Source organism: Lolium rigidum, chromosome 3 (assembly GCF_022539505.1).
Source record: "Lolium rigidum isolate FL_2022 chromosome 3, APGP_CSIRO_Lrig_0.1, whole genome shotgun sequence".
NCBI classification, from domain to species: Eukaryota; Viridiplantae; Streptophyta; class Magnoliopsida; order Poales; family Poaceae; genus Lolium; species Lolium rigidum.
The window spans coordinates 9,954,815-9,972,008 of NC_061510.1; the positions used below are offsets into that span (position 1 = coordinate 9,954,815).

General features: G+C 45.6%; 2 protein-coding genes across 2 annotated transcripts; both read left to right on the forward strand.

The window, feature by feature from the left end:
- Window positions 1–1,011: 1,011 nt before the first annotated feature.
- Window positions 1,012–5,821, forward strand: LOC124701170 (monooxygenase 2-like). Its single transcript, XM_047233222.1, has 3 exons — window positions 1,012–1,226; window positions 4,741–4,809; window positions 4,903–5,821. The coding sequence occupies exons 1-3, from the start codon at window positions 1,144–1,146 to the stop codon at window positions 5,819–5,821; spliced, it is 1,071 nt and encodes a 356-aa protein (XP_047089178.1). The 5' UTR covers window positions 1,012–1,143.
- Window positions 5,822–7,603: 1,782 nt separating this feature from the next.
- On the forward strand, window positions 7,604–11,968 carry LOC124694439 (monooxygenase 2-like). Its single transcript, XM_047227423.1, has 5 exons — window positions 7,604–7,888; window positions 7,992–8,138; window positions 10,584–10,652; window positions 10,741–10,906; window positions 11,000–11,968. The coding sequence occupies exons 1-5, from the start codon at window positions 7,815–7,817 to the stop codon at window positions 11,753–11,755; spliced, it is 1,212 nt and encodes a 403-aa protein (XP_047083379.1). The 5' UTR covers window positions 7,604–7,814; the 3' UTR covers window positions 11,756–11,968.
- Window positions 11,969–17,194: the final 5,226 nt, after the last annotated feature.

The window sequence follows — 17,194 nt, forward strand, 5'->3', positions numbered from 1 at the left end:
GTGTTTATAGGGATACACAGTATTTAAAAAAATTCAAACAATTATGAATATTTTGAAAATATACATGCCGTATCTATTATGTGCATACATAGTTTTAAGAAGAATAAAAATGTTCTGTCCTGCTCAGATTTGAAGCAATATTGTTGTTTTTACCCGCATAGGCTACAAAACTTACGTTTTTCATGAAGATTACAATACACATAGTACATTGAGATGCATATATGTGTAATTTGTTTTAGATTTTTTTTGCGTTAAAAACATTATTTGTTTCACCCGATACCAAATGCTTTTGGGAGCTGACTTTTTTGTATCGTACTTTTCTGAATTTTAGTCTCTCTATTTCTCTCTCGCCAATCAGCATTCGTTATGCACTCACACGAGAATTTTGCTTAGTTATCATGTTTAAGATGCAAGTGATGTTATTGCAATTGCAATGCATTTGTGACTTTTAGTTGGCATGTTGAAGATAAAAATAAAGATGCTAATTGATGTCGTTGCACTACATCGCATTGGGAGTGCCAAGAGCTATCCTAAATCATTTTGGAGTAGGATGATAGGAGGCAACACCCCATATGCATGGCTGGGAGAGCCGGAGAGGAGATAAGTTTTACTTGGCGTCCCACTGCCAGATCATAGGGCAATGTCTAACCTCTTCCAGTACGGGCTGGCTTGCTTAATTTGTTCGGTAGTACTCCTACGTTGGATCGAGCTGAAGTGGAGGACTACTCGAAGATCCCATCAGCATCGTCAGCAGTGACGCCATATTTCTGCTGCTTCTTTCTCTTGAAGGAAAAGAAATACGTGCTCTGATCTGATCTTGATGAGTCTGCACTCTGCAAGTATGCAGGCATATAAACATATACACTCACCAGACGCTCTCGATTTACATGCTCACACAGTTCATAGGTGAAACTAATACCAGTTCACAGTTCAGCTCGATCGTCCTAGAACCATAGTCAGCCGGCCGGTCCCACATACAAAGTCATGGCAACGGCCACGCGACACAAGGACGGCGCAGAGGAGGTGGTGATCGTCGGCGCCGGCGTGGCCGGCCTGGCCGTCGCCCTGGGGCTCCACAGGAAGGGCGTTCGGAGCGTGGTGCTGGAGTCGTCGCCGGTGCTCAGAACGTCTGGGTTCGCGATCATGGCATGGACGAACGCCTTCCGCGCGCTCGACGCCCTTGGTGTAGGCGACACCGTCAGGAGTAAACATGCGCAGATTCAGGGGTACAGTTGCATGCATTTCCAGTCGTTGTTTCCCCCTTTTTCTACTAAATAGCAGCTAGCTGTTTTCTAATTCGTTTACACTCGTTTTTCTGACCGTTCGTGTGTCATTGTGATTCGTGCGTGAGTCGCCTACGCGTCCCTGTGTGTTCCATCCTGCTGTCAGGCAGTTGGACCCGAACCCGTCAGTGTTTTGGCTGCCCGTTTTCTTCCGTCTTTTTTATTTTTTTTGGGCTTGGTTTTGTGTCTTTTTTCCGTTGGTTGTTTGTGTGGGGTCACAGAGCGGTGTGAGGCAAACGGAACTCTCGAGAGACAGAGGGTAACAGGTGGTGGAAGAGAGGAGCGGTGCCTCCCGTACCGTCCAGAGCCTCGTCGTATGGCGAGAAGTAGAGACGGTGGAGGCAGCCTGGTTCGCCGCCGAGCGTATGTATACGCGCAGGTCGCCTTTACTCCTTTTTTTCTTGTCGCGATTTTGGGGTGTGGGGCGTGCGCCCAGTCGTATGCGTTTACTTCTGATTTGTTTGATTGTGTTGGTGATCGCGCGTTTTTTGTGGATCTAAGCTCGGATTGAAGCTAGATGGAGGTCTAAGGGGGTGAGTTCGAGGTTCCCGGATGCAAGCTCTAGCGTCGCGGAGTTGATGATGTGGCTTGCTTTTGTGCTGTGTGTATGCCTCGGTGCGATTTCAGGTCCCCCCGCTAGATCCCCTGTTTTTCTATCTGGGAAGCGTCCCTGTGTGTGTAGATGTGGATGGGGATTTCCTCTTTATGGTTTAAGTGATATTTTGAAGTTAGTTTGCTTGCTGCAAATTGATGTGACCTGTGGACTCGCCATTGATTTGGAGCTTAGAGATACCAACGAGTGGATTCCAGGCCGCAGCTACCAGTCGCACTTATCAGCCAATCCGGCCTTGTTTTTGTACAGTTGCTTGATGTAACTGTTTTATCAGTGATTCGGTTCAAATTATCAGTTCAAAGTTTCTCTGTGTTTTTATTGAAAATAGGCAGGAGATGGTACTGAAAAAGAGAACGCGACCTTGTCGAACATCCAAACTTATAATCTGAAAGAATCACTGAATTCTTGGAGGTTTTGTTTAATACTGTGAGATCAACGTCTCTTTTTTCCTGGTAGAAAACTGCCAAGGTTATTGAGTCGCTGGATGTTTGTGCGAATGCTGCTGGTGATTTTTTTTTTCATTTGTGCTCGTCAAGGCTAGTGGAGATGATTTAGTTACTTAATGATATGTTTGTTTGCAGGAACTGATGCTACATGAGGAAAGATCAAACATGTGATTTTGCTGCGCGAAGACATGATCCAGTAATTCTTAAGATTGACGCCACTGTGCTTGCACATCGAGGCGCTGGTCCTAGAGCCACCACCGTCCCTCCTCACCCAACAAAAATTTGAGATGGGATGCAATCGATGTAGCCTCTGTGTCTTCCTTTTGTTCACCAAAATCCTCGGGTTCGGTGGCCCGCAACGCCAATCGACATTATGGTTGGCGTGCACGACTAGCCTGGTTTAAAGAAAGTCGATTGTTGACCTTGTACATCACTTCCCTGCACCGCGTACTCTTTCAGGCACTCTTGTAGCATTCCCTTCCAGCAAACCAAGCAAACCATCATGTTGATCTTTAGCATTTACCTATTTATGTTAAGTCTCTCTTTCTTCACTTTCCGTTTTTGTCATTCTTATAGTTAAAAGTAGTCAATCTCAGTATCATTTTTCTCAGTATTTATCCTTTTATTCTCATTATTCAGTTCTTCATTTGTTTTCCTTTTCATTAAGTGTGGTCCTCATTTTATTCTTAGTCTTCATTATTCTTTAGTTTTGTTTCTTTCTTCAGTTTTCTCTCATTATTTTTCATGGTTTATCAGTTATTCTTTCTTCAGTTCTAATTCTCGGTACTTTGAATTCTTTCCATCAGTACTCATTTTCTTTCCTATTTCATGTTCTTTGTTCAGTCTCTCTTTCTTCACTTCTCATTTATGTCATTTTTATAGTTAAAAGTAGTCATTCTCAGTCTTCATTTCTCTCAGTATTAGCATTTTTATTCTAAATATTCAGTTTTTCATTGTTTAGCCTTGGGAAATAACCCCTAGGTTTTATTCTAAGTAGTCAGTTCTTCATTGTTCAGTCTTTTTCAGTCTTCTTCTTTCCCAAAGTTTAACTAAGTCATTCCTAGTCATCAATCTTTAGTTTCATTAATCTGTTTTAAGTTTCACTTCAATTAGTCTTTCATAGTCTTAGATAGTTTTGTTAATATTGTGTATATCATATTACTTTTATATATCTTTTTTTATTTGTGTTTTCAATGTTGTTTTGATATCTTTTCTTGCAAATCAGTTTACAGATTCTAGGTTGTTTTCTTGTCTTTTTTATTATTTCATTTTTTTCTTTTCACTGAGTTTTAGGTTTTGTGAACAGGGTGAGGGGTAGGGAACTCTGCTTATGCCCCTAATGGCTAGGTCGGCCATGGCCCCATGCGAGAGGCAAGAGTAGCCGCCGTGGCGGAGGCGGACGGTGGAGCCGGTGCAGCGAGCGACGCCGGAGGATGCGACCGCTGCTGGCTTGCCCAAGGGGGGGGGCGGTGTTGGCAGCTTCACGAACGGCGGGCGGTGGCGTCCTGGCGAGACATGGGCCACTGCCTACCACGACCCTGGCGATGACGACAACAAACCTAGGATGGGCGGAGAGAGGACACGGCGAGGATCTGAGGTCTGGTCTGAGTGGAGGCAAAGGAGGTCGGCATTGGGAGATCAAGGCAGTGGCGAGCCGTCCGTGGACGCGACCACTGATGCGGCCATGGTTGCGCGAGGTCTCGGCCCCGTGCGCTTTTTACCTTAAATTGTCCTTTTTCACTTCATCAATGTTATTTCTCAAGATGTTAGAAGCAAGATATCTTGGCATAGTCAGAGTTACAAGTTTGTTTTACATCAGACATCAGTAACGTGGAAGCACTATTTTTGTTCCAAGCTGACATTATCAGTTTTAATACTTCCATCTAACATTATGTCTGGGCTTTACCAAGTATAATCAGAAACTGGTACTCAAGTGCAAGATTTTTTTTGACAGAATCATTTTGGTGAGTAATTCTGACCTGGAAAGTTGCTCCTTAGAAGGTGTGCATGTGTTTCTGTTTCTGCAAATGGTGAGCAGTCCAACAACTGAATCGCTACAGGCCTCTCGTTGTCATACTGGGTTACAATCTGAAACGCGGCCCAAGGACGAAAATGGGTAGCACATCGTGGTTACGTTTGTGGGTTTCAAACCGGAATGAGGCTTCCGGCCGGAAGAGAAGCTCAAGTCAGCCCCACGCGGCATGGATGGCGTACAGATGGGACAAATGACATGGCAATACCTAATTGGTCGAAAAAACGAGTGTAAATGAATTGAAAAACAGCTGTCTGTTAATTAGACAGTCCCCCCCCTTTTTTTTTGAGAAGAGTCCTTGTTGCCCTTGACTATACTGTAGATGTTCAATCCTTCATTCACGCATATTGGCGTACGTTTAATTAGGGTGCGTGTCATGTCTTCGTCTACCGGGGAAGTGGCGCGAGAGATGGATCTCCGGGTTCAAGGAAAACTGTGAGGAGGATTTCTATCCAGTACCTCGATCAATTGTCAGTTCTTGGTGACGTAGGCAATGTTTGATGCAGTATCTGGCACTCGTTGATGCAGGGGACCCCATGAAGCCCGGTGCGTGCAGCGCAACGTCCTGCTGGAGACACTGGAGGCAGAGCTGCCGACAGGCACCATCCGCTACTCCTCCAAGATCGTCTGGGTCGACGACGACGGCGACGGCGACGGTACCAAGATCCTCCATCTCGCCGACGGCTCGATTCTCAGAGCAAAGGTGCTGATCGGCTGCGACGGGATCAACTCGGTGGTGGCCAGATGGCTGGGGCTGGCGAAGCTGTCGGACTCGGGGCGCACGGCCACGAGGGGACACGCCAGGTACCCCGACGGCCACGGCTTGGAGCACAAGATGATGCAGTTCAGCGGCCAGGGCTTCCGCGCCGGCATGGTCCCCTGCAACGACACGGACGTCTACTGGTTCTTGACATGGTCTCCCTCTCCGACTGGCAAGGAGGACGATGACCGGAGCCCGGCGGCGATGAAGCAGTTCGTGCTGACCAAGCTGAGGAGTATCAACGCCCCTGCCAAGGTGCTGGAGGCGGTGGAGAGGAGCGAGATGAACGACGTGCTGGTGGCGCCGCTGCGGTACCGGCCCCCGCTGTCGCTCCTGTCCGCGAGCATCAGCAAAGCGAACGTGTGCGTCGCCGGCGACGCACTTCACCCGACGACACCCGACCTGGCGCAGGGCGCGTGCGTGGCGCTGGAGGACGCCGTCGTGCTGGCGCGGTGCCTCGGCGACGCCATCGTCGGTGACGGGACGGAGACGGTCGAGGCGGCCCTGCGCCGGTACGCCGGGATCCGGCGGTGGAGGAGCGCCCAGGTAATCGCGGCGTCCTACGTGGTGGGTCTGGTGCAGCAGAGTGATCGCGCCGTGGTGAGCTTCGTGCGGGACAGGATGCTATCCGGGTTGCTGGCAAAGGGGCTCCTGATGATGCCGGACTACGACTGCGGCACGCTGTGACTGTGAGGCAGGCAACTGTCTCGATTCACTTGGGGCTGCTGTCAGAGTTGGACGCGACAGTGAGTAGTGTGTCTCGGTGTTAGTGTGTATTTCTTCCTATTTGAAAAAAAAAGTGTAAATTTCGAATAAAAATATGTTGTATGTTGACCACAAATTCTTTATTTTTCTGTAGCTTAAAATACAAAGCAATTTCTACCTAACATTTGCACGAATATTCAGAATATGTGTATGTATTCATAAAATAAAATTTATGATTTTTTGAAACACAAAAGCATACTTTTAAAATATCACGAAAACCAGAAGCACTCTCGGGTGCACCAAATCTGCTCATGTATTTCTTGGTCTATTCAAATTAAGGAGCTGGTGTAGATTTGTCCAGCTTTACTAGAAAGCTTCCAAAACTGTTTGGATTCCAGAGTATTTAATCTATGTACACCTTTCAAGATGTCATACCTTTCTTCTACATAAACAATTTCACTAAATATCTTTAAGGGCACCTCTATCGGGCTCGACCAAATTGAACACCTTTTAACATACCTTTCTTCTGCATAAACCATTTCAATGTATATGTCTAAGTCAACTCCAGCAGTGCACCGCCAATCGGACACCAAAAGTGTCTGTTTTTGCTCCATTCGAATCGAGTCATGAATGCACAGATCGATCGCGCTACCCTTTGTCCATTTGGTCGGACCCAACCCAGTGGCCCGACCCACTTTTTATGTTGATGAACTTTTATAGATATAAAATTTAGTTTGCATAGAAAGGGAAAAAAGGACATAGAAAATAAAAAAGGACAAAGCCCTAGTCTGCTGCTCATCATCCTCCTAAGTCACCGACATCTAAAAAGCGTTGGACTCCAAGCGCGTGTGTCATTGATGGTGGCGTAAAAGACCAACCACCCGCACGCTAGACCTGGCGTGGCTGTTGAAATCGAAGCGAGCTATTGATGGCGAAGCAGTACCCGGTGCGTGCGCAAAAGACGAAGCGGGCAATGTACGCACGCTCAAGCCAGCAGCGGGAGGAAACCCGTGGTCCGCGCTGTGTCCGCTGCGACATATATGCCACCTAAATTTCGACATGAAATGGATCGTCGTGGACACGACAAGCCATTTGCATCGGGCCACCGGGCTGGGTTTCGGCTGTCCTCGCTTGGACCAAAACGGACCGGTGGAGATGACCTCACTAACTAAGCATGCTAACTTTGCGGAACGATCGCTTAGAAAATGAATGCAAGGGTGTCAAGGGACAGAAACATCACCTTCTGAGTCCAAGCTTTACAGCCCTGCAAAAATAAAAATACAAGCTTTGATCGGCCACTCTACACCTGTTTGCTACCAACAAAAGGGGAGTGCGTAGCAGGTTTCTTCAAAAGATCATCTACCTAACAATCTAATATTGTTAGCTGCAATCACTGATCAGATGTAAAGCATCCAGGGAGTTTGATTTAGTACTCACTAGCCGCCTCTGCGACAAAATCAATGAGCTGGAGGAAAGCACATATGCAGCTTCCTTTGAGGCACCATCATATCCTGAATGCTTTTGTGCACCATGCCACATTACCGCATAGGAAGCCCGAATTGGCGTGTTGTATGATGAACCAATTTTGCAACGGAGGCCACCACGCTAGCCCTACAACCTTGAAGCCGTCTTCCAAGAAGGCCATACCTGACGACAACGTGATAGCACAACATGCCTGGACCGCCGCCCTGGTGGACCAAAGTCAGAGTTCTCCTTGCCCATGCCGAATCCGGTCAGTCGGTCACCGATCAATCTTCACGGCTACACCCAATTCGACACATGCCTGCCGGTGATCACCGTGGCCGCCAAGGCTCCCAGCCACCTGCTATGCTGTTATAAATACCACTCACATAAGCTCCCGGTCCCATCAGATCCGGCCACTCTGCTGACCTCCTTCTTCTTGCTCTAGCACTCTTCACTCTGTTCCGATAAACACCAGCTACATACGCCCCACGGGGTACGCCGCCACCGATTGATGGAGGTCGTCGAGGACATCGTCATCGCCGGCGCCGGGCTCGCGGGCCTCGCCACGGCCCTGGGGTTACATAGGTAAAGAAAAAATCATCTCCGTTTTTCTTGTTCGGTTCAGCGCTGCTGCGCCTGCTAGCTCCGAGCTGGATGCAGAGGCCGAGCTGATGAACGAGTGTTGCAGGAAAGGGGTGAGGAGCCTGGTGCTGGAGTCGTCGGCGACGCTGCGCGCGTCAGGGTACGCCTTCACCACATGGACGAACGCCTTCCGCGCGCTGGATGCCCTCGGCGTTGGGGACAAGATCAGGGAGCACCACCTGCGCTACGAGAGGTGAGCTACTACAGACCAATCATGGAACTTTCCTAGCGGTACTAAGAGCAATAACACTAGACCTACGGACTGATTAGCCTACAAAAACTCTACGGACTGATTAGACCTACTAAGAGTGAAGGTGACACGACTTGCCTGGTAGTGGCAGTGGGACCTTCCGAATAACAGTTGGAGAATAGTCAAATCTAGCTAGGACTAGATTTTAGATCATGTGTGGTATACACTTTGTCTAGATCATCTGTGCTATAGTTTTGGATTTACATTACGAGTTAAATTTTGGAAAAAAGGGTTATGTTCGAAAGTTTTATCCAAGTTTAATTTGGTCCTTAATCTCTAAAATGGCTATTAAGACATTTACACAAAAACCGTGCAAATGAAAAATGTTTGGACTAGTCCATCAGCAAATCTTAGTGGACGGCATGCTCGCGGAGTGGTGGCCCATCCGCAGCAAATCAACCCGGTTTAGGAGAGAATGGTGCGGATCGAAACGAACGAGTTGGAATGGCAAAAGGCCACCACGGCCCGACCTGATATAAATTTAGATTGTGCCAACGGTTCAATTTACAATCTAGAAATTATACAATATGCTTACATAATCATACACTTGAAACCACTATTAAGATATTTGTTAGTTATGCTTTATAAACGTTGGCAATAAAAGATACTATTAGTGTTATGCAATTGTCAAAAATATATTCATTGAGAAGCTATTGTTACGAAATATGTTTAAGTTTAGAACTATGAAAATGTATTTTTCAATACTATATTACAATGGTGTACCTGTCGAAATTATATCACTCTAAAGTTAGGGCATGTTTGATTCGCATGATTCTTAGAACATAGGAATAAAAAAAGTACATGATTCGAATGCCATGTCTAGTTGAATCGAACCTACATGATATTTCTTCGAGCAGCGTCTGACTCAGAGAAATGCAAAGGAACTGTCGTGCATTCGAAATGATACCAATCACATGAATCCAATAGTGCACATAGGAATAATTTCAAAAGGGTGAAAATCCTACAAAATTATTATGGTATTCCTTTGAATCGAATGTGCCCATAAGCTCTATAGAACTAAAAAAGTTCAGTATAAATTGTAACCCCACCACCCTTCGGCTTTCCGTGGGAATTTTGGAACGGTTGATGTTGTTCATTCTTCCACTCATGGCTAGCATCTCCATTCCAAATCAAGACAATGACATGGCAAGATGGGTCCTCACCCATTCCATCCTTTCATGGCCAATCTCTGGATATGAACCCTAGGTTATGTCCTCCTGAAACTCTTCTCTGACAATAATTAATCCCAAACAACCAACCTTGATATGCATGTACCTACGAAAGGAAAACTATATGTTTAAATTTGGATTATGTTGTAGGCATGATTATTGGAAGCCACACCTCTCATGAAGTGCTCTTAATCTGTTTCATGGGAGATTTGGACTTGAGTACAATCCATTATAGTAATAATTAGTTGTCTGAACTTAGCAAGTCATATGAGATTCTTCTTTTTATTCTTAACTTTGTGATTTTTTTTAGTTTATCCATTTTTTGAAAAAAATGTGATGGGGGTTTTAAAAAATATTGTTATTTTTTCAAATCTTGACTGAATCAGTATTCAATTTGTTTGAGGAATGAAAGTTTAGAGACAAACCCTAGTATTTCATCCCAAAATTATAATAGAAGTTCTTATAAAATATTATTTCACCAATGAACTCGCACCTTAGTACCTTACTGTGAATTGTGCTCTTACAATATTGGTGGACATTTCGAGTCAACCGGCTGGAACACGGAAACAAAATAGTCGCTTCCTCCACTAGTTGATCCACTTTAAATGTCAAATCTGGCACCCACAATCGTGGCAACATCAATCTTCCGTGTGCAATATATTGCACACATATGCAACATTAACAATTACACACTTAAAAAGGCAAAAGTGATGCAACACATCCAACGATTACACACAACATGTTTTTTATATATGCAACAAATACCCATACGTGTAAGTACAAAAGTATTTCCCACAACAAATACCCATTTGTTGCAACAAATTGTAGAATATATGTGCAATACGCAGCATGAAAAGTTTGACGTCGTCACAACAGCCTACCTTTTGGAGTCTGCCCATTGAATATATCCAGGATACAAACTATGGACAGAAATACAAATATATGGTGTTTTTAAACCTGTGTGGTGCATTGCTGGCTTGAGAGGAATACACATTTTAACTTGATCAAAATAGACACTATTGAGTATTGAGATTTGAGAATCATTTTTCTTTTGCCAATTGGTTCACCATTGCCGCCTGCCCAGTTTGTGGATCCACGCCTAGTGCAGAAGTTATTCTTATGTACACTGAAAGAGTGACCTTTTTTCTTGAAAAAAAAGACTGCCCTTACAACTGAAAGGTGTTACTTACTGAATACTGTACTTGTTCGCACTTGGCAGGCTGGTGGCCTTCTCTGCGTCCACAGGCGAGGCTGCTGCAACAGTGAGCCTGAAGATGCAGGGCAAAAGGTACTGAAACTATGCTCAGTGAATTGCAGATGCACGATCTGACAACTTCTCTATGTTCAACAATTTAATCATGGTTCTATTCGACCAGCGGGCCTCACGAAATCCGGTGCGTGAAACGTAACTTCCTGCTGGACACGCTGGAGAACGAGCTACCTGAGGGCAGCATCAGGTACTCCTCCAAGATCGTGGCCATCGAGGAAGAAGGCAACGTCAAGGTCCTGCACATGGCCGACGGCTCCATCATCAGAGCTAATGTAAGAAGACGTAGCGGTGCTGCGCATTCGTCGTGCATCTCTTCTTGTGAGTAGCAACAGAAGCTTACACGACATGAGTGAACTTGTGTGCAGGTTCTGGTAGGGTGTGATGGCGTGAACTCGGTGGTGGCGAAATGGCTGGGCCTCCCGAAGCCGATCCTGTCGGGTCGCTCCGCCACCAGGGGCCTCGCCGAGTACCCGGAGGGCCACGGCTTCGGTCCCGAGATGCTGCAGTTCATCGGGCAGGGGTTCCGGTCCGGCGTGCTGCCATGCTCCGACACCTCCGTGTACTGGAACTACACCTGGTACCCGTCCCCGGCCGACGGGGACGCGGAGGAGAGTGTGGCCAAGATGCGGCAGCACGTGCTGGCGAAGCTGGGCGCCACCAAGAAGATCCCGGCGGAGGCGCTGGACGTGATCGAGCGGAGCGAGATGAGCGAGGTGGTGTCGTCGCCGCTGCGGTTCCGGTCGCCGCTGGCGCTGGTCCGGGGCAGCATCAGCAGGGGCAACGTGTGCGTGGCCGGCGACGCGTTGCACCCGATGACCCCGGAGCTCGGGCAGGGCGGCTGCGCGGCGCTGGAGGATGGCGTCGTCCTCGCCCGGTGCCTCGGCGAGGCCTTCGTCGGCCCCGGCAACGATGGCGGGTACGCGTGCGTCACTGCGGCGCTGGAGAAGTTCGCCGGGGAGCGGCGGTGGCGCGCGATCAGGCTGGTCACGGCGGCGTACGTGGTGGGATTCGTGCAGCAGAGCAACAACGTGGCGATCAAGTTCCTCAGGGAGAAGTTCTTGTCGGGACTACTGGCCAAACTGATGGTCGACATGGCCGACTACGATTGCGGGAAGCTCTAGTTCTGTTCTCAACGTCTGATCGCGGTAGGACGAAAGTGTACGTACGATGAGATAATAAAATGAATTGAAATGGGCACATCAAATCCTGTTATGAGCTGATGATTGCAGAGTAAATAAATAGAGATAATTTTGACATTGATGTAAGCAATGACCATTAAGTCCGTCCATCCACATGGGACAAACTTTTTGCAGAATCATTTTTCTACGAGGAAACTTGATGTCAACACTTGACTTTGCGACAGAAAGATGGATCTCGCTTGGAGTGGACTTTTTCGCGCCGACAACAGAGACTGGCGTAACCACATGCCGTGATTCCGTTAGCCAGGAAACAAGTAGGATTCATCTAGTAGTTAACAAACCACCGGCTTCACCAAGTGGCGTCACCCGCATTCAAGGACCCCCACGGAATAGACCACGATTCCAGGTAATTTTGCAGGAGCAAATTACACTGTTCGTCCCAATTCTTGTTCTTTAGGTGCACTTTCGTCCCAATTCTTGCAAACTGTGGTGGAGTAGTCCCAATAGTTGTGTCAAGGAGCATAAGTAGTCCCATTCTGTCCGAATCACCAGTTTAGCCTCTCAGATGGCGCCACGTGGCAGTTTGGACTCTGTTTTGTGATCTTGCTTACAACCCCCTGTCGTTCGTTACGTGGCGCAAAGAAGCCCTCCCGCAAACCAGGCCACAAAATAAATGCCAGGAGATATTCCGTGCGGCCGCCAGTTTCGTTGGAATAGAAGGAAGGCGCCGCGACGGCGTGGTTGTCGCCGCAGTCGTCGTCCGTGCCGACGATTTCGCCGCGTAGATTATGGAGCCATCGTACCGAGGGTGGCAGGACCAGCCGCCGGACTACGGTACGTCGTCAGTTTCCTCGATTTCGCTATGAATTTCGCTTCCGCCTTGCTGCTGTAACCGTGGGGTTTGTGGTTCGTCGGCGGCGATGATGTCGAGCGATTTATTGGTTGTAATGGATGAAACGGACATGGATTAGGTAGTCTGTAGTTGTATGAAGAGCATGTTTTAGAGAAAAACTTCTGAGCAGATTTGGTCCAAGAAAGGGCTTTGCTTTGGCTCTTGGCGGCACGGATTTGCACAAAGAAGTTACCTTTCATGTTGTTCTATGATAATAGCTTTGATGTACGTAGTAGATATAGTGGTTTAGGGTGTTTTGATCATATGCCCTGTTCCTTGCTGTGAAGTTGGTCCAAGAAAAGGTTGTGCTTTGGTTCTTGGCGGCACGGATTTGATCAATTTGTCCAAAGAAGTTAACTTTATGTTGTCCCGTGATAATATCAACGATATATATACTTGATGCAGTGGTTTAGGATGATTTTTACTGATACATATATACATGTACTGTTCCTTGCTCTTATTATTCAGTTAAAAATTCAGTTATGTGTTGAACATTTGACAGCTTTTTGCTTACAATTGTGTTCAGGAAATTGGAGATTGAGCATAATGGGGTTTTTTTGAGGTTTGAGGGACAATCTCACATACAAAAGTGGAACTGTTGATTACTTTGACTACTGCCACACTGAAACTTTTTCTATGCTGTGGCTTGAAGAATTTCTGCATCACTTCGATTACCAATTTGATGGTAGGCTGCACTTGTACTAGATGAAGCCAGGGCAGGATATAATGGATGGAGTTCAAGAGTTGAGGGAAGAGAAGGATGTTCTTCATATGATGTCCTTTCTGAACCAGAGCAAGACTGTGTGTGTGATAGTTGATCACACAAATTTTCTCTGTACTTTGAGGCCTGGCATGATTAACAGATCTGATATTCAAATTGAAGAGGGTAAAGGCAATAATTCTCCTACTGCTGATCAAGGACAATGGAATACTTCTGCTGTTGCTGATCAAGGACAAGACAATACTTCTGCTGGTGAAGATGATACTGACAGTGATTCAGATTTTGTTGACAGTGACAATGAAATCGAAGAGGGTGACGATGATTTATTTCTTGACAATGTGGACAGAGATGTAGATGATAACAACGATGTGCAAGACACTGTTGAAATTGAAAATGAGCATGCTTTAGATGACACTGACCTACACTTGAGAGAAGAAGATGAGAAGCAGTTGCAGTCCACATTCAAAGTATTCAACCTACGTTGTCGATATGGATAATCCAGTATTCAAACCAGGAATGGTTTTTGGTACTGTGAAAATGCTGAGGGAAGCACTAGCAGCATATAGTGTCAGGAATAGAGTTAAGGTGGTCAAGGTGAAGAATGACCAGAGAAGAATTGATGCAATTTGCAAGCCTGGGTGCACTTGGTTTCTGAAAGCTACAAAAGACAGCAGGAAAGAAGGTGCTTTTACAGTGAGGAAATATTGTGGGAAGCACACATGCAAGGCACAATGGGAAATCCAGGCACTCACTGCTCCCTTTCTTGCCAGGAAATTTCTTGATGAAGTCAGAGACAACCAGAAGATTGACTTAGCTACATTTGCAGCAAAAGTACAGAGGGAATATAACTTATGCCCAAATAGATGGAAATTGGGCAGGGCAAGGAAACTAGCCTTGAATATTATCCATGGAGATGAGGATGGCCAGTTTGCTCAGTTATGGGACTATGGGCAAGAGCTTAGAAGAAGCAATCCTGGTTCTACATTTTTCTTGTCCACAAATAGAGTGCCAGGTATTGGAGCAGAGCCAGCACAAGAACACTTGTCAACTCTGTATTGGTCATATGGTCCTATAAAAATGGGTTTCCTAAGAGGTTGTCGGCCATTCATTTGTGTGGATGGTTGCCACATCAAGACAAAGTACAAAGGGATTCTGCTGACAGCTGTAGGGATTGATCCTAACAATTGCATTTACCCAATAGCTATGGGATTAGTAGAGGTTGAGTGCACAAGCTCGTGGGAGTGGTTTCTTACCACTCTGAAAGAGGATCTTAACATCACAAACACCTCCCCATTCACAATAATGAGTGATAAACAGAAAGGATTGATCAATGCAGTGCAAAAAAATTGGCCAGATGCAGAGCACAGATTTTGTGTGAGGCATTTATATCAAAATTTCCAGAAAGCAGGCCATAGAGGTGAGGTGTTGAAGAATCATCTCTGGACAATTGCAAGGTCAACAAATATTGCTAGATGGCAGATAAACCTTGATAAAATGCAAGTGGACAGCAACCTTGCATATGAGTGGGTCCAGAATCTTGTACCAAACACCTGGATAAAGGCTTTTTTCAGTGAATTCCCTAAATGTGATATGCTGCTAAACAATCACTGTGAAGTGTATAATAGCTACATCTTGGAGGCCAGAGAGATGCCAGTTCTTTCCATGCTTGATACAATTTTCTACAAGACAATGCAGAGAGTGAATACAAAGCAGAAGGAGGCAGTGAAAATGTCAGGAACAATATGTCCCAAAATTCAGAAGATTATTGACAAATATACTGAGTGGAGTGTGGGATCAGTTGTAAAACCATCTGGCAATGGGGTTTATCATGTGAGAACAGGTGAGCTAGAAAGACACTACACTGTTGATTTCCCAAGCAGATCTTGTGATTGTAGGAGATGGCAACTCAGTGGCATCCCATGCCACCATGCTATTGCATGTTGTAGAGAAGATAGGTTAGATGTGGATGAATATGTACACAGCTGCTATCACATAAACACCTACAAGGAAGCATATGCATACAATTTGTTCCCACTAAGAGGCAGGGTCATGTGGGAGAAGATGAATGCTGTCCAAGTACTACCTCCCTTGTACACAAAAGTGATGGGAAGACCAAGGAAAAATAGGAAGAAAGCACCAGAGGAGAAGGAGAAAAATGGAGGCAAATATGTTACAAGAGGTGGTTTGACCATGCATTGCTCTATCTGTGGAAAGGCTAACCACAACAAGAAAGGGCACTACAAGTATGCACAATCAAATGAAGCAGAAGAAGAAGCGGTTAGAGAGCAAGAGGAAGTTGGTGCAGACTATGATGATCCTTTGATAATGCAGCACATTATACACCAGAGTGTTGATCCAAGCAGGGACCCCACTCATGTGGTGGAATCCATGGTGTACAGAATGGGACAAGAGGTAAATTATATTTTCATGTATTGCTTTGTATTACTGTCTACTAAATTTCACTGCTAGCACTAAATCATTGACATGGCACAGGAGAGGGCTCATGTTGCTACAAACAGATCACATGGTTCAGTTCCAGAAGAAAGTTCATTTGTTGTTGCAGCTAGAGCTACAATTCCAGCAGCTAGAGTTAGAGCTACAACTGCTACTACCAGGGGAAGAGGAAGAGCATCAACTGCTAGGGGAAGAGGAAGAACATCAATAGCAAGGCAAGCCAGAGGGAGAGGAAGAGAATCAACAACAGGTCAAGCCAGAGGGAGAGGAAGAGAATCAACAACAGGGCAAGCTAGAGGGAGAGGAAGAAAAAGAAGCTACAACAGTGCAAATGTTCCTGACAGCCCCTCAGTTCCTGATCTGAATGCAACTGTTGTAGAAGAGGAGATTCAAATAACACAAAATGCACCAACCAATTCAAGTTACAGGCCATGTTGTGACTTTGAGTGCACAAGTTACTCAGAGAAATGCATATTTTCCTTGTAGCTTGTTCTCTGTCAACCATACTTGTTTATTGCCAATATTTGGTCTATGTCAGTAGATGTTGAAACTATTCAGTGAATTATGAAGAATGATTTGGTCTATGTCAGTAGATGTTGAAACTATTCAGTGAATTATGAAGAATGATTTGGTCTATGTCAGTAGATGTTGAAACTATTCAGTGAATTATGTTGAAACTATTCCAGTACAATCAATTATTTTTTGCAGTTTATTCCAGTAGAAGCAACAATGATGTCCAGTATTTCAGTTTATCCAGTATTTTATTCATCTCCTTCCAACAGATTGTCACAGAAAGGCATTGTTCCAGTAAAAGCAACAATGCTGGCAATATTCCAGTAGAAGAAAGATTGTTGCAGTTGGACATTTGTACATACAAGAGAAGCAATAATTTTATTCATCATATTCCAACAGATTGTCACAGAAAGGCATTGCACATTACAGAATCTGATACACACATTTCCACTGGCACTACACATTGTCACTAACCATCAAAGCAACTACACCATAGATGATTGCACATATAGCTACAACTATGACAATGCCTACTTCCTTCTTATCCCTTGCTCTCATCTCAATTCTGTGAAGCTTCTCCATCCTTTTCCTCTCCTTGATCATTTGCTTGACCTGCAGCTCCAATTCTACCACTCTCCTCTGAAGAAATTCATCTCCTTGATCTGTTGTGGCTCCTCCAGCATGTGTGTGCAACACATTCTTCTTCCCAGCTTGAATCATCGATTCCTTCCTCGCAACATCGCCATCGACAGTGGCATCACCAGCACAGGGGCAATTCATGTAAAAAACCTCACCAGTCAACTCCCAGCTCTCTTCGTCGACGGCGGGGTTGTCGCCGTCG

Bases quoted from the DNA above. Each gene is read 5' to 3' on its own strand.
- LOC124701170 (XM_047233222.1), top strand. From the start codon at position 1,144: ATGGCATGGACGAACGCCTTCCGCGCGCTCGACGCCCTTGGTGTAGGC. The intron at 1,227-4,740 runs GTACAGTTGCAT...ACGTTTAATTAG, and splicing joins AAACATGCGCAGATTCAGGG to GGTGCGTGTCATGTCTTCGT. The intron at 4,810-4,902 runs GTGAGGAGGATT...TCGTTGATGCAG, and splicing joins CTCCGGGTTCAAGGAAAACT to GGGACCCCATGAAGCCCGGT.
- LOC124694439 (XM_047227423.1), top strand. From the start codon at position 7,815: ATGGAGGTCGTCGAGGACATCGTCATCGCCGGCGCCGGGCTCGCGGGC. The intron at 7,889-7,991 runs GTAAAGAAAAAA...CGAGTGTTGCAG, and splicing joins ACGGCCCTGGGGTTACATAG to GAAAGGGGTGAGGAGCCTGG. The intron at 10,653-10,740 runs GTACTGAAACTA...CTATTCGACCAG, and splicing joins CTGAAGATGCAGGGCAAAAG to CGGGCCTCACGAAATCCGGT.